The following is a 16,005-nucleotide window of genomic DNA, read 5'->3' as shown; positions in this document are numbered from 1 at the left end:
CTCRGGGATAAATCTATATCCCTAAGGTAAATTAATGCACTTTAGAACTGCTCTGCTAAAGATTGTAGAGATAAGAAATGYTCTCCCAGACTCACCCAAGATCGCCAGGGATCAGTATATTCCAGTTTCACTCACAACATGCTATAAAAGTGGAGTATGGAASAGTAAAAATAGCAAAGTCAGGCTACCTAACTAGGGCCAGCATTAAGTMTTTTCCCTGTACTGAGAGGGATGAAATGAAGCTGAGGATTTCAGCTAGTATAATAATGGAAGGCAACACAGTTAAGTTGTACAACAATGATTTGTAATTTCAACAGCACAAATATTGCGTAAGCAACATCTCAGGAGGATAAAATGTGGAAAAATTGTGTCTTGCTATTTTACATGTGCACRAGAATTTATGAGTTGATACTTGACTTGGCACTGAGTTGTTTCAGGAAGCAATTGACTAAGCTGTTGGCAGTGACCATAACATAGAGTAATTAAGTTCCAAATCCTCACAAGGGGACCAAACCAAGAATATGACCAGGGCACACAGCTCTCAGAAAAGTGGTTAAAAAAACAGAAAGTTAGTTATTAACAGCCTGAAGGAGAGGTTTGGGAAAATAAAGTTAATGGAATTGATAMAGAGGCTGTTTGAAAATATCTTAGGAGAAGCAAGAATACGTGCACATACCTCATGCCATAAAACAAAGAAACAAAAACCCATAAAGTAACAGTCTTCATGGTTAAACATTATAGCTCAGTCAACACAAACATGCTTCCTTTGAAAATGCAAATGCAAACAGAAGTAAATTTCTAGATCATGAATGCTGGGCAAAATGAAGAAGAAGAGCATGAGAATGTCATTAGGTTATAAATTAGTTCACGTGGTTTATTAATCCAGACTGGAATTTTTCAAGGCTTCTATAGTGGATAGGTGCCAAAATGCCACTGAATTCCAGTATAAGTTAAATCCTCTTTAAAATTCCATACATAGATCACTGYAATGAAAAAAATTACATAAAGGGAACTGTTTGCCTATCTTTGAAARCAACACTAATTTCACCACTAGGAGACACAACTGAAAGCAGTGCCAATGAACACAGATGACAATACTGTTAGCATGAAAAATTTCCTTAATATCAGAGATATTAATATAGTGTAGAAGAGAAAGCACAGTTTCTGCTGAATTTCTCCTTGTTACAATTTATTGCAAGTGTTAAATACCAAGCAGATTTAGTCTGCATGTTAATCGTCAGTCTCCAAGTTTGTTCAGAACAATCTGACATTCCCTGAACAAAGAAGTCTGTAATCTAAGATCAGAGAAATTAGGTGCATGTAAAYCAAGATGGAGCAGAGTACAAGGTATCCTGGAGATACTGTTCAAACAGCTTTGCAATTACAGTGTGAGTTACTTCATGTCTGAGGTCAAAAGCTAAATTCACAGCTAAAACACACTGAATGAATGCTTGAATGGGACATCAGGGTAGTCCAGAACCTTTGCTGACTGGTGCTCTCCTCTACATGAACATCTTTGACAGAAAGAACTGCTGTAAAGAAAGCTATTTTTGTTGAATCATAAAAGGAAGGACTGTAAAGACACCTTCCAAAATCTATTCTCTTTCCAAATGAGTCACCCAGTGAAAGCAGAAGTAGAGTAAGCAATCGTGTGGCATACCTTCAGATGTGCCACTTGAAAAGTAAGGACTATTGAATTATTTGCAGCATCTCAGGAAACACTACCACAATTTCTTTTGGTACATCACTTGTTTTAAAGAAGTACCTACATAACAGAGTAACAAAAACACTGCAACATCTAATATTAAACAGGAATCTCTGTTCCCTTTGAAAAGTCTAATCACATGAAGCATCCTCATTTCATTTTACTCAAAGAACTACTGGTCCATTAAAAAAATGAAATTAACAGCAGGAAGTACTGATGTACATGGAAAAACTCAAAACATGACAGCTACAAACAGTGAGCTAAAAAGAAAAGTAATGGAAACCATAAAAATCCAATGGAGTGCTCTCCTTTCTGTTCTGGCAAAAGAAGCCAAAAGGTTTTTCAAACRAAAAAGAAGAAATCTTCACAGTTAATACAACTGTAACAGAGATGTTTTTACCTATCTTTTCATTTGCCCACAGAAGCTGCTGACATGCTAACATTATTTTGCCTATTTCTTAGGAAAATCACTGGCAAAACCATCAGAGTGTAGAGGAACCAGAGGATACTGTAATTTGTCATCTGTGCGTATTTATTTTTTCTTCACATTTGAAATCACAAGCACAGCTTGTGTCTACTGGCACACACAGGAGATTAAAGAAAACAGAAATTAATCAAAATCAACATTTTTCTAATTGTAATGTAAGTATACAGGCTAAAAAAAGACTGAAAAAGGCAAAATATCCCTGCYTCTACATTGCTCACTTTCAATAACAACATAGTGGTAAGMAACTAAACAGCTATCCAGTTATTACTGTCAGATTCATAGGTCAGGCTCTCCACTGAACCAAGTTTCTGCTCAGTGTGTGAAGCAGGGAGCACCACAGAGCAGCTCATTGTTCCCTGACACCCTGTCTGGCCCCAGCAAACATGTAGGCTGGAGTGCCCTGGGTCTGCCTTTACCTGTGCTAATAGAAACAAATAYACTTTCCAGCCTTTCTTTTCCCTTCCTTTGAACTATGAAAGCCAGGAAGGAAAAAGCAAGGGGACTCTCCAGCCTGCCTTCTACTACTCTGGGGTCTTGCCAGCCTGAGAGGGTGCCTGTGTGTGTCTGCATGTGCTTTTACAGCTCCAGAGTTAGACAGAGTGAAGCTTGGAAAAATTACTAGACCTTGATAGATCAGCAATGTCATGAAGAAGACAGAAAACACAAAGAGCTATAGGTGAAGTATTTAATTCTGTAAGTGTTATTTTTATGACTAAGCATTTAACAAAAGCATGTCCAGCTCCAAAACATAAATCAATCTGTAGTCTTGGATTTAAAATCAGACTGTTTATATGTGGAAGRTTTTAAACCACCGATTTAATTTTCAATGGTAGTTTCTCTCATGAAGGCAGAATAGAAAACACTGCTTCACTGTTAATTTGCCCAGTTTTGTTAATAACTGATTTGAATCCCACAGCTCTCTGTGTTTCAAAGGTACAGCTCTCTGTGTTTCAAAGGTAGGGGTCTGTCTCAAGATGTGAGGATCTGCAGCTGCACATTATCTTCTGAAGTCATAATCTTGACTGTGATCCAGTGAGCAGTTGTTCTTCCACAATACACTCCTCTAGGAAATTCAGTCAGGTTTTTGTTTTCYTGTAATGTTGGCTAGGCTTCCTTTGAAATAATAAACTTTGTTATGCTTCTCCAACAGTTTTCTCTTGAATTTCAAGTTYGCAGATTGCATAATAGTGTGCTATACTTTTCTCTTCTTTCATASTTCCATAAACTCCACAAACTTTGCTAAACTTTAGCAAAGTTCAGTTTAGTTCACCACGTGGCTTAATGCTGGGACAGTAAATGGCAGGAATGAGCAGCATCTCACTGCCAGTAGTATGATCTGTGGATTAGGGTATCAGATCRCCCTGTGGCTAAATCATTGAAATGCTATTTACATCCTAAATCAGGTATTCCAGCACTGCAGTGTCTGAAAGCCTTACTAGAAATTAAGCATCTAGGAATCATGAGTGGAGTTCTCACCCACTTCTGCAAGAGGCATCATGTGTGACCATGGCCAAACAATTTAATCCGTTTGAACTTGTTTTCTACCACCTCATTGGCAACAGCAGAATTCATCTTCCTTGCAATGATRTTTTAAGGATTACATTATTTGTGCTTGTGATGCATTCAGGCACAGCAGCAAATACTTGTAGAAGCCTCGCAAGGTTTTCAGCTCTCAGCTGATCTACAAATTTCATCCTTTACCTCCTGAGGGATATGAGTGCACCATTAGCACAAATAACACAGAATCTGGGCTTAGCATCAGAAAGCTATTACTTCTGCCTTTGAGAGTATTTACCTATGCACAGGGGCCAGTCTACTCCTGACTCAAGYATTCATCATAGAAAATAACAAAATAAGGAATCTCCTTTCCCCTTCTCCAACAAGTGGTAAGTTTTAGATAGCAAAACAGGTCTAGTAGTTAGGGCAAAGTGCCAAGGAAAACCAAATAGGAGAACCAAGGCAGCAAGAAACTGATGAAAAATAGGCACAGATTGCTAGCAAGCATCATGGAAGAAATTAGAAAATCATGTACAACTKAAGCAAATCACAGCAAGGGCACACAGCCAAGAAGAATGGCACAAGAAAGACTTGAGCAGCAATCTTGTTGAGCTCCAAACTAGATTTAAATCCTCCTCAGAAGTCYCATTCAGAAGTCCTATTTCTTCCTACTAGTTTGTCCTATTCTGCTCAGTTATTTTTAGTTTGAACCATTTGTTTCTTCAATCAATACTGAAATTCTTCATCTTGGTGCAAGTTGCAAAKCATARRCAATCACAACTGCCACCTTWAAAGGGGTTCAGGTGCWTATGGGCCACAAAGCTTCTYYACACAAAACTCAWATGACTTAAAAAACACACAAAAGGACAAAGAGGCTTCAGCACACACCATTACCACCACTCTTCTCTGGCCTGGTGTCTGGCAGCTCATGTATCTTCCACAATCCAATAAATATACTGTAAATTTTGCACAGAAGGGAAACCACATTTGCTGCCTCTCAAGATGGGTACCTTTCTTACACAGGGCTTAACTTAAATTCTTTTCAGGTATTAGACAAGATTAAAGCATGTTTGTGTAGTACATCAGCCTGTTTTTGCACCTGCTTTCAGGAATTCACAATAGAAAGCATATAGGTAYGCTCCTGAAAAATTAAAACTAGATGTAAATGAGCAAAACACAGGCCAATTGAAGCTCATATTGGCAAATTACCYAAAAATAAARTATACTYCAGAGACTGCAAGTGCYTACTTAGGTCAAATTAACCCTCAAYAACAATAAAAATATAACACTGGAAGAACTTCAACACTGGCAATCTCAGGARTCATAAGCTGACCATGTGTGCTTTTACAATGACAGTTATTTTTTCTTTATCTTATTGCTGGTTTTATGTTTCTCTGTATATTGGGAACAGACAAAGACCTCACAGCTTTGTCCCACCACAAAAAAATCCAAACAGAAGTCACATCAATTAGGGAATTACAGATTGTATGGTACATAGAAAAATGCAGAAAAATACACCTGCATATTTGGGACTAGGATCCCACACATGATTCACTGACAGTCCAGGAATTTGCATTAAGACAAATTTTGCCCATGGAGATCTGTGTAAAGCTCATTATTATTGTTACATTCCTAAATGGCATCTACACAACATGTAAAAAAACACTTTTGTAAAAATTACTGAGATTAGAAAACAAAACTGAAAACATCTGTTTAAATGTTGGCATGGTTTTCCCGTGTTTTTCCACGACTCTGTCCTCAAAAATTAGGTACTGTCCAATGAAAGTATCTGCTTTAAACAATGATTAGTCTGTTATACATAACTTGTCAAGGATATAGCTATTACATGAATGCCATCATTTCCCTATAAGGCACACTCTGTTTAATCAAAGCTAAGAGTGATTCACCTGCAATGATTACAAAATTTACAAGATTATCCAAGACTACAAGGAACAAGTTAATCTTCCAACAGAAAACTTGGACAATTTCTGAGCAGAGTTCCAGACCTCAGCATGATGCTACACAAACTCTTCTGGAATCTTTTTGCCTCCTGTTAAGTTCATGAGTGCCTAGACAAGATATTCTTCATTCAAGGTCTTGTGCGGCCAATATGAGTGGAATTAATTATTTTTTTCACAAGGAGGCAATCAAGGCAATCARCTAAGGCAACAGGATTTACTCCTTGGTTTACTACTTATATTTTAAAGTTTATTATTTGGATTGTAGTCCTATTAAAAAAACTATTGTCACCATGGTTTAAATTCTGCTTGCCATTCACACGACCCAGCCCTTCTGCCACTCRTAAGTCTCTGCATAAAGAGGGAGAGACACACTGGCAAGCACACTGTTTCTCAGGCCTTCTATTACATAAACTCTGGTTTATATTTTAGCCCAGATAAGGTAATAAGAAAATTATTAAAAGAGATGGCAAGGTAAAATAGCATTGGCAAAGAATATTAAAAGTTGTCAGAAAATAAATTTCTGTGTTGAAAGCACGATACCTTCTCTCAAGAAATGCCAGAAAGAGGATGCACAGTGTGCAGATACCTGATTTCAGAGCTGGGCACCAAGAAAACCCCACACTGAAAACTGTAAATACTTGAGTAGGTAAATGGAATTTTAGTAGCCCAACCTGTAGCCCTAAAGCTTTACCCCGTTTGATGAGTACTTGAGCCACCATTTCTTGCGAACAAAGGAAAACTTCATGGTTTGGATCAAATCGAGGGTAGGGTATGTGTTTTGCATTATGTTATCTTCACTGCAGCAGGTATTTCAGTTACTCTGAAAGAGTCTACASAATTAATTAGTCTGCTCTTCATTATGCAACAGAAAGGAACAGCTTTTATTCCTGTCCAGAACAGATTCTGGTCCTTCCAGCAACTGGATTTTYTTCTGTTCTACTCTAAAAATGTAGGACAGACAATAATAGTTTTTAATCTACCTGCACATCTTGGAAACATTTTTTAAATTATTTTCTGCCAACCCACTTCTACTGAGAGCTTTCACATGGTTCACAGTGAAAGTAATCCTACATTTTAAAGGGGATGGATTACAGCGAATTATCCTCCTGGTTATATATTGCAAGTAGTGAAAGGAACCTTTTTATTTTCCCTGATACAGCGGTCTGGAAACAACTGTGCCATTATGGTCAGTTTGTGCCTTTGGTCATACCACCACTTGAGCAACTAAGAAGAGACAACTTTAAGGTGTATTTTTCCCTGTTTCCCTTCATTTCAGAAGTAGTGAAAATATTTTTTTCCATAAACCAGTGTTAATGCTATCGTATGATTTACTTTCTCCTGCTGGTTTTCATTTCTTTTTTGACTAAGTTCATTCAGCCTGGCACTATAATATGCTGTGTTTATAYGGAAATCAGATACAATGCGAACTCATTTTTAGCTGTTCCCATTTCACTTTGCTAACAACAAAAATAAATAGCTGCAATTTGCAATTCCTGTCCTCCTCTTCCCTGTTATATATCAAAGGTAAGGGAAGGAGTCCATTTCATTAGTCCTTCGTTTGCTTTTCCTCCTTCTCCAACCCATACTCCTGGAATGAAGGAGAGGAATAAAGATGCCAAATAGTTTCTCTCTTTCCTACACCTAAACCACCTTCAGATAAATCACATTTATCTGTTTAAATGTGCATGTTTGGTACCCTGTTCCATTTGCTGGAAAGAAAGAGGCTCTCAATGTTAAGATCATTACTAAACATTTAGCTTATGTGGAGGCCAAAGTAACTTTGGCCAAAAGGAAAAGTAACACTGGTTTACTTGGTGAGGATTTCTGRAGAAAGTTGCATAGATGTGTCCTTCCAATTTCTGGCCAAAGCGCAAGAACAGCCTTCATRCTCTTGTTTTCATGGAAAAGAGAGAAGAGTAATGTTACATACAGCCCTCTGCTTTTCCTTGGTTTAAAAAGAGGTGTTAAGTGTTTACTTTTGACAACTATTTATTGTCTTGTCCTGCTCTCCTGACTTACTGCAAACACTGATTTTTTCAGCGAAAATGAAAACGTTGGCATATCACTATCTACATTCTGGTTTCTTCAGTCAAGGAAGGTGGAAAACACATCTTTGCTGAACCTCATATGAAAATAAAAAACCAAGGAACTCAGCCTCTAAGCCACATGAATAACATTTTTCGACAGTATGAATTACTTCAAGAAGCTGTTCCAAAGGTTACATAAGGTTTATAGTCCAACCAGTTTTACCATGAACCTATATATCCTAACCACATGCAGAGGCCCCTGCTGTGAAAGAAGAAATAATGGATTTTTGCACTAAGAGACATGGAATATTACCCAAGTAATACAGGATATTGCCTAACTTCTAYAAAAGAAGTTACGGTACCAAAGATGAAGACATTAAGGAAGTAACTGAAGATTGGTCTTCCAGAATTTGAAAAATTACACTCTTTTTCAAAGGTCACATCTTTTACAAAGGTCATTGCACTGATAATCTGAAGCTGTTCCACAACTATTTTGTCTAGGGTAATAAAATAAAGCTGTACAGTCTTCAGCCCTAAAAATACCAGACTGCTGCTCCAGTCCGTAACTAGTCTTGGAGTATCATCTCAGATTTCTTCAAACTAAAAGCTGATTTCTGTAAAACTGCTCAGGTTTTAAAATAGTATAGTAGAGTGTATCAGCTAAGCCCAGCTTTTGTGTTGTTATGTACCCACTTAAATCAAGCACTTCCCTTTTCATATKATTCCTTATCCCCTTGACTTGTTTTTCTCTCACAACAAGAGGAGAATCCTTATCATTTGCCATGGAAATTACTTCCAGTTCCTTAAGAAAATTTTCTGCTAGATTTGTTACACTTGAAAAAGACACAGACTTACACACTTGGTGCTCAGCATATTTCTAGGCATGCACTGTTACACAAACTGCCAGCTCATTTTGTATGAAAGCATAAGCTACACCAGATTGCTTGGATGTAGCCAAAATAGGCATCAATTGCTGTCTGTGCTCAGTAACCAACAAACTTAGCTCAGTTGGTTAGAGCATGGTACAAACACCATAGGTGTGGGATCAATCCCCAGATGGGCCATTTAATCAAGAGCTGGACTTGGTGGGTCCCTTCCAAGTCAGGATATTCTGTAAAACTCGGTGAAAATCAAGACAAATATACATGCAGAATATGATGATTGCCAACAAATGTATAAACCAATGTCAAAAGCTAAGAAAATGAGATTTCCTGGGCCATTGGTCAAAGTTATTGTTCTAAAAAGAAAAAAACCTTAAAAAAGAAACCAAACCAAACAAAAAAAAAAAAAAAAAACCCAACACAAAAAAAAAAAATAACCTCACAAGGCCATGCCTGGAATGGAAACAGCAAATCTTCCATTCCGGAGTCTCAGGTGTACTACATAAACATTTACAGAGGCCACAAGCACCTGTTTTATTATTGCTTAAGTATAATATTTGATTTGGATAATTTGAGAGGGAATTAATATAGCAGCTCTTTGTGCATATAGCAGAAGGAAATGCAGTTCATCTGTCAAACAAACTGCTGGGCACTTTCTTGCAACTTGGGGCAGAAGATGATGAACTGGTCATTTTCTGCCATAAGAATTTATCTGTTTACAAAATGAAACATTCACAGGGTATTATGTGCCAGTTTTTTTCTGAGAGAGTTTTTGCATCAGTAATTATTTCTTGGAAATCAGAGTTTAGTTGAAAGCTGCTTAGACGCAGGAAATAGAAAAACACTGGCTTGCTCACCCCCAGGTGATGTCCTTCAATGGTGCCAGAATTCTGTTTGTGCAGCTGCTGCACTGCTTTTAAAGTAGGTGAAGAATGAAATCCCTTCATGACTTATTAAGTTTGTTGTTTTGTATCCCTGGGTCAAGCATATTTTTTTCTGCATTGATCTGGAGTAATTCTAGGGTTTCTGCAGATTATCAATAGACTGCTCCCACATACCACCAAGACTGTTTGCAAGTGATCCTTAACAAACAAAGACACAGGAAACCCTGACACATTCCCAAATACAGTCTTGAGCATAGCTAATACGAATATTTCTCGATCACCACATGCTGGTTCAGCCTTGAAGAAAAGCACTAAGCAGAGCTATTTCATAATGAATTGGCTGCTTCCTGCCTCAGGGGAACACTGCAGTATCCTGAAGGTCTTACTGCCCATATAAATCATATTATATATACATTATGCCAGGTAACCAGGATACAGAAGCCATTCCTTTGTTTTCCCTTTGGTTGATGAGTCTTACCCATTCAAGCAATTCTGCACCTCCAGGAGCTGCCTGGAATCAGCCTGCAGAGGGGATCTACACAAGTAGATGTGACACTTAGGGACATGGTTTAGGGGTGGACTTGGCACTATTAGGTTTATGGTTGGATTTGTTGATTTTAAAGGTCATTTCAAACCTAAATTATTCTGACACAATTCCATCTGAAAACCCCCTGTGAGTAAGTTCATATATGGGGGTTGTGATGGGCTGGTACAAAAAACCAAACAGCAGAGACAAAAATCTGACCCACAACTCTTAAACAAACTCTTAAACAAAGTATTTCATCAACCCTAAGAATTAGATTGATGATGTAAGTCCACAAGATCTTTACACTTAGTTCTGCTTTAATATTCTTTGATATTTTTATATTCTTTTCTATAAAGTAGCTCTATTCCAGAAGTCAGTCCATGAACACTATGATAATAAATTTCCTAGCACTGAGAACAGTAAAAAAAACAAAGTTTCAGACTCATGAGGGATTATGATAAATAAATAAGGCAAAAATAACTTAAAGAACTCTGAAAAATCCTGAGTTTCTTTAAAACAAATAGCGCACRGTAAATGAAATAAAAGATGAAAAGCTGAAGTCACCAAACTGTTAAAACTAGCTCAGGGTCTAAGGGATACTCCAAGCCATTCCTTGACAGGTATAAGCAATGGGACAGTGGGAAGTGAAGTAATATGACAAATTGCTGCTGGAGGGCAGAAGAAATAGGACCCAGCATTAGGACAAACCTCATAAGAAGCTGAATATTTTAAGACTGCATTATCACTTTGCTGCTATTTCAAAATCTTGTAATTCTTTGAGATATTGCAGAACATTCACAGGACTATCACATAATMTTCAGTTTTCAAGTATGTAAAGTTGTTTCATGAACAAATTGCTCTACACTTACTGCAAATTGACCTAAACTGTTATTACTCACCAAGGAATTATTTCCAGTGGCTAGTTCTCCCCATCTATAGCTATTAGTCAAGGTGACATAGGAAGTGTTGAAATGGCAGATCTTGTTAGAACACTAATAAGAAAGGAGTTAATAATTCTGCAAGTTAACTTTACGACCAATTAATCATACAACGTGATGAGTGCTGGAGGCATTCTATTCCAGATGCATATCCTAATTTACCCRCACTAAAGCATACCTCAGGAAGATAGCTTTGTGGTTGAAACATAAGGCATGCTGAGCTACAAGAAAGTCTCTTCTGGGCGACCAAGAATTCAGGTTATGAAATAAAATCTTTTGCATTTCACAGGTGTTATATGGCGCAGCACACTCTTACCTCCATGGGAAAGGCCTTAAAATTAACTGTGTGTTCAGACCCACGCTGGTTTTCTCTCCCCCAGTGAAATCGAACATCGTGTAGTTCAAACTCGTGTCCCCGAGGTAATGGCCCCCCTATTAACACTGGGAAAGAAGACAAGGGGTGAAGCACTGGTAAACAACTTGCCTTTTGAAACAGACAAGCCACTGAATATATTTTCCAAATACAACAAGGAGATTGTGGCAATCTTCTGCATTATCAGTGGCTCCAGAGAAGAGTTAAACTGACAGACTTGACATCTCTACTTCTGAAGAACTTTGCTGGTACAAAACATAAATTGAGGTAGTTATGAGAAACAGCAAAACTGCTGCCATACGGAACTCTTTGTTTTATGATGCAGAACCCCAAATAAAAACATTGTAACTTTACCATTCAGAAAAGGAAATGTTCATTGGTCTTATCAAGACATTAACTGTGYGCTCTAAACAGATGGCAGGGGTTCTGAATTGAACTGGGAAGTTAYCTCCAAGTTGTTCAAATGCTTAATCTACCTCACCTGTATTTACTATGGGTCACAGAAATGGATCAAAAAYGTTTGATTGCAAACATTTTTCTAGGTAAAGGCATTCAGTCATATACCACCTGTCAGGCTTCTGAGGTACAGAATGCCTCCATACTGAAATGTAATCAAACCTACACACTGGAGCAAACACAGCATACCTGACTGACTTAAAAACAGCTTCAAGGCAGTCATGGCTTTTCCTTACTTCAGTTTTTTAAACATCTGGAATTTCTTAAAAGCATCTGTCCACAATCGTAACACATGCATAAAAAATCTTAAATAGCAGCTCCGTATTTTTGCATTAATAGAGACTTCCACCAGAAGTAGTAAAAACAAGCAATTGTGAGGCCCAATCTRCTATGGAATCAATCAATGGAAACATTTTGCCCAGGGATTTCTGAATCTGCTTTAGATCAAATATTGCACCACAAGCTGGAGGAAACTTCCCACTAAAATCATTGAATATTGGCTTCTAGGTAGGGTTGAGTTTTATTTAAGGGCATTCACAGTGTCTCCCACAGAATCCATTAAATTCTAGCTTATGTTTCATTGACTTGGAATGAATCTTTTACAATCTCTGATAATTAATAAGGATTATGYAACTGCATGAACTATAGCCTTAGGGAATTAGTTCTGTAATAAATAGTTATTTTGAAACACAAACTATACAGCCTGAGTTTAGTGCACAAGCCATAATATAATACCAAAACATAAGTTTGCAATTGAATCATATTGCAACTGTACAAACACAAAACCAAAGTACAAAATTATAAGAAACTGACAAAAAAAGAGAACAATTAGGCTTTTCAGAAGCAATTACACTGGAGGAAAAASAAGTCAAATATTCCAATTAATCCTCCTTTAACAATTCTTCACACCTAATCTAACAGCCATTAGAGTTTCTAAAATGAAATGTCCTAAATGTCCTACAGATTCAGATTTACTTCTTAACCTTGTTTTTTCTATATTCTACCTATACCTATATCCCCTAGAGGAAAAACCTACAAATCTGGTGAACACTGGGGAAAACAACCAATTGAACTATTTAAAGAAATCTGGACAAATAAAAAGAAACCTGGTACTCAATTAGTGCTCAATTAGCAAAATATTATTATTATTATTATTATTATTATTATTATTATTATTATTATTCTTTTTCTCAATTAGGAAAATTGAGCATATTCTCTGTTTTAAAATATTTCTCCTATAAAAGCTGTAATTAGAACAAATGTTCTCTATATCATGTAGTACTGGATCTCCAGGAGCTTCAAAGAGTTTATTTCCAAAATTTCATTGAAACACTGATCCCACAATAAAACTATTTCATAGTTGGTCATGGTGCTTTCATCTAATGCACAACACATATTCCATCATGAAAATGAAAGCAGCTGTGAAAATGTTTGCAATTAAATAATGAGAAGGATTTAGGAATTCCATATGGACTGAGTGTCTTGAATTAAAGGATAAAATCAATCACCAGTAATGACAAATTTATTTTTAATATGTATCTTAATCAGTTTACTTCTTTCCACAAATAAGTTTTTCTTTGTTAATATTAGCGTAGATGAGGATCTCTTGCACATTAATTGGACAGAGTTTCAAAAGCATTTAGTGCTCAACAGCTCCCATCAAAATAATCTGGCTAAATGGATTTGTCATCAGAGATCCCCTGTGAGGAAAAGAAACTGCAGGAGTTTCTGTAGTCCCTGAAAAATGGCCAGAATACTAGGTCAAACACAGCTTATAAACTCTTTTCTTCTCTTGGTAGCTTAAATAAATGTTGTCTTCTCCCTCCCAAATTATTCCCAGTTTACAAATGGAGAACGGGAAATTACATAACATGAAATCTAAGGAAAAACTAAAACTAAATCAAGATTTCCTAAATCATAATTTCATACTTCAGTCATAAACTTCTACTCTATTTCACATTTTCTTATAATTCAAGACTCATCAGTCTGCCATCCCATTGTACTGAAGTATAAAAAGAAGTCTTTCCTTTTTCCAAATTCTCTCCATGGTTTGGCACACACATTTAGGAGTGTTGGTCCCATCTTATTAACTAGCACTACTAAATTGCAAACGACTCTTGGAAAAGGTAGGATTGAAGGAGCTGCATTTTGGCATGCAAGGGATGAGGTCATTTGTGGTCACTCTCACTTCCTCCACATGAGAATTCTGGAATTCCTGATCCTGCAAGGAGAACCTTATCTCTTGGGAAAAGAGCACTGCTTCTGATGAAGGCAGAAACTATCTGGAAGTGAAACATTTCTTTTTTATTGCAAATCTGAAAAATTCCATGGAAAGAAATGTTCTGTGTTGCAAAAACACATGGTCATTATCATAAAAATGAAATTATAAAGGAAAGCATGATTAATAAAATAACAAACCCTTCCTTTTTAAAAAATTCAGTGTAAAACTGAACTGACTCCCTCACTTAGCACAGCTGTAGCTCCTAGTACCACTGAGGTCCCAGAAGGAAACAAAAGTTGGAATGTCTCACGGTTTGACAATGTTCAGCTGTTTAAATGCCCCCAAAGGGCTGTAACTAGCTAAGAATGGTTGGAATAACATGGATGCTCTTCCAAAGACATGGTAAGAACTACTGCCGTGCTCTAAAGCACAATGAATTTTTCTCTCCCTACTTTCTGGTCTTCTTCATACAGAATAGTTCACCCAGACGAAAAGCCTGAATAAGATACTGAAATCTCACTTACATTGGAATTGTTTCTTCTATTATTTGCTTATAATTCATATTTGATGAGTGACACCAAAAATGCCATCCTTTAAGAAATGAGGACCGCTTCCTACTTGGTCCTCATCAATATTGTGAGTGTGTGTAACTGGTATGTCAATCTTAAGCTGCCAAATTCTGTACTTAATATGCAGAACCCACTCAATTTAGTGGAAGTGGGCTCTTTTAACTTACATGGTCTTTTAACCATGGATGAATCTTGCCAGCTGYACAGAATGGTCTGGCACTACAGTCTTAGCAAGTCTGTACTGTTTCTGAAAGCAGACAGCTGTTCATGCCAGTGAACTGGATACCACCACCACAAGAGGAGATTCTGGATATGYTTCGAAGCAAACTGACTGACTATCCAGTCTGGCATCGAAATCTGCAACTCCCATTGCAACACTTGCTCCTCTTCCTACTAAAGTCAACAGCTACACTCTCACCGGGCATAGTCCATGCCGAATGGGCACAACCGCTCGCCGCTGGGAAAAGCTGCTTTCCCTACACTCCAGGACACAAGCAGAGAGAGTCTTCAGGCAACACAAGCTTTAGCCGGGAAATGCAAGGCCATGTTTCACCATACCTGATTTTGACTTCAGGGCAATCTGAATCGAATGCCCGTCGTTGATCACCTCACAGTCACGACACACCACGTAGTTCGGTGACAAACGCACTTCCAGGAGCGAGGGATCATATTTAGCTTCTCTCGAGTTCAAGTTAATGGGCGACTGGTACTCCCCGTTAGCATCGGGGAAAATCAGCCCCCACTCCACTCCTGAGGCACAAGGGAAAGCGATTACCGGGGGAGCCGGCACCCCGCGCTGCGGCTCAGACAGACCCTGCCCGCCCGGTGTCCCGACGGGGGAAGGAAGGGGCTGCTCCTCCTGAGCCCTCCCGCCAGCGGGGACGGACCCGCGGCTCGCTAAGGGACGGCGCTTCCCCGCTCCCCGGGCTCAGGACGGCCCGGAGCGAACCCGGCTGYGCTCCGCCACTGAAATCCCCACACCGCCTCCTCCTCCCCCGGCCGCGGATGAAGTTTCTCCACTGCCCGCTCACCTTCCTCGTAGCCCCACTCCGGAGGCTCCTCCCGGCGCGGCAGGGGCTCGGCGCCCTCGATCAGGCTCCTGTCAGCCATGGGCGGGCGGCCCGGGAGCGGCCGGGCGGGGTGCGCGGTGTGCGAGCGTGTGAGGGGCGAGGCGGGCTGGCGGCGCTCGGCTCCGCGCCGGGACCTCCCCGCCCTCCGCCCTCCGCCCCCGCCCGCGGTGTGGGCGAGCGCCGGGGCAGGGGCAGGGCCGGGGGCGGCCGCCGGGCAGCACCGGGAGCCGCTCGGCGTGGCAGCGGGAGGTGAGGTGGCGGCGGGAGTGCTCCGCGGGACGCTGCTTCTCCGATCCTCCCTGCGTCTTCCTCGCCTTCCTCCGCAGGCTGCTTCCCTAGCCCGGCTGGGTGGGTGGGTGGGTGTCTCCACAGCTGCCGCTGCCCCTCCAGGACAGGCGCTCTGTGCACCC

At 39.3% G+C, this 16,005-nt stretch overlaps 1 protein-coding gene across 2 annotated transcripts in view; it reads right to left on the bottom strand.

Annotated features, from left to right (window-relative positions):
• Positions 1–15,710, bottom strand: part of CA8 (carbonic anhydrase 8) — a 49,164-nt gene extending 33,454 nt beyond the window's left edge. For both annotated transcript variants that reach the window (XM_057377159.1, XM_057377158.1), the window contains exons 1-3: positions 15,557–15,710; positions 15,084–15,275; positions 11,223–11,347 (exon numbers count right to left, since the gene is read on the bottom strand). In XM_057377159.1, coding sequence (XP_057233142.1) covers positions 11,223–11,347; positions 15,084–15,275; positions 15,557–15,635 — 396 coding nt within the window. In that variant the 5' untranslated portion in view covers positions 15,636–15,710. The remainder of the gene's footprint in view (positions 1–11,222; positions 11,348–15,083; positions 15,276–15,556) is intronic.
• Positions 15,711–16,005: the final 295 nt, after the last annotated feature.

The sequence above is a fragment of the Malurus melanocephalus genome, unplaced genomic scaffold, assembly GCF_030028575.1.
Source record: "Malurus melanocephalus ecotype Western Australia unplaced genomic scaffold, MMel_1.1 scaffold_303, whole genome shotgun sequence".
In the NCBI taxonomy this organism is placed as follows: Eukaryota; Metazoa; Chordata; class Aves; order Passeriformes; family Maluridae; genus Malurus; species Malurus melanocephalus.
This window is presented reverse-complemented; position numbering and strand designations above follow the sequence as displayed.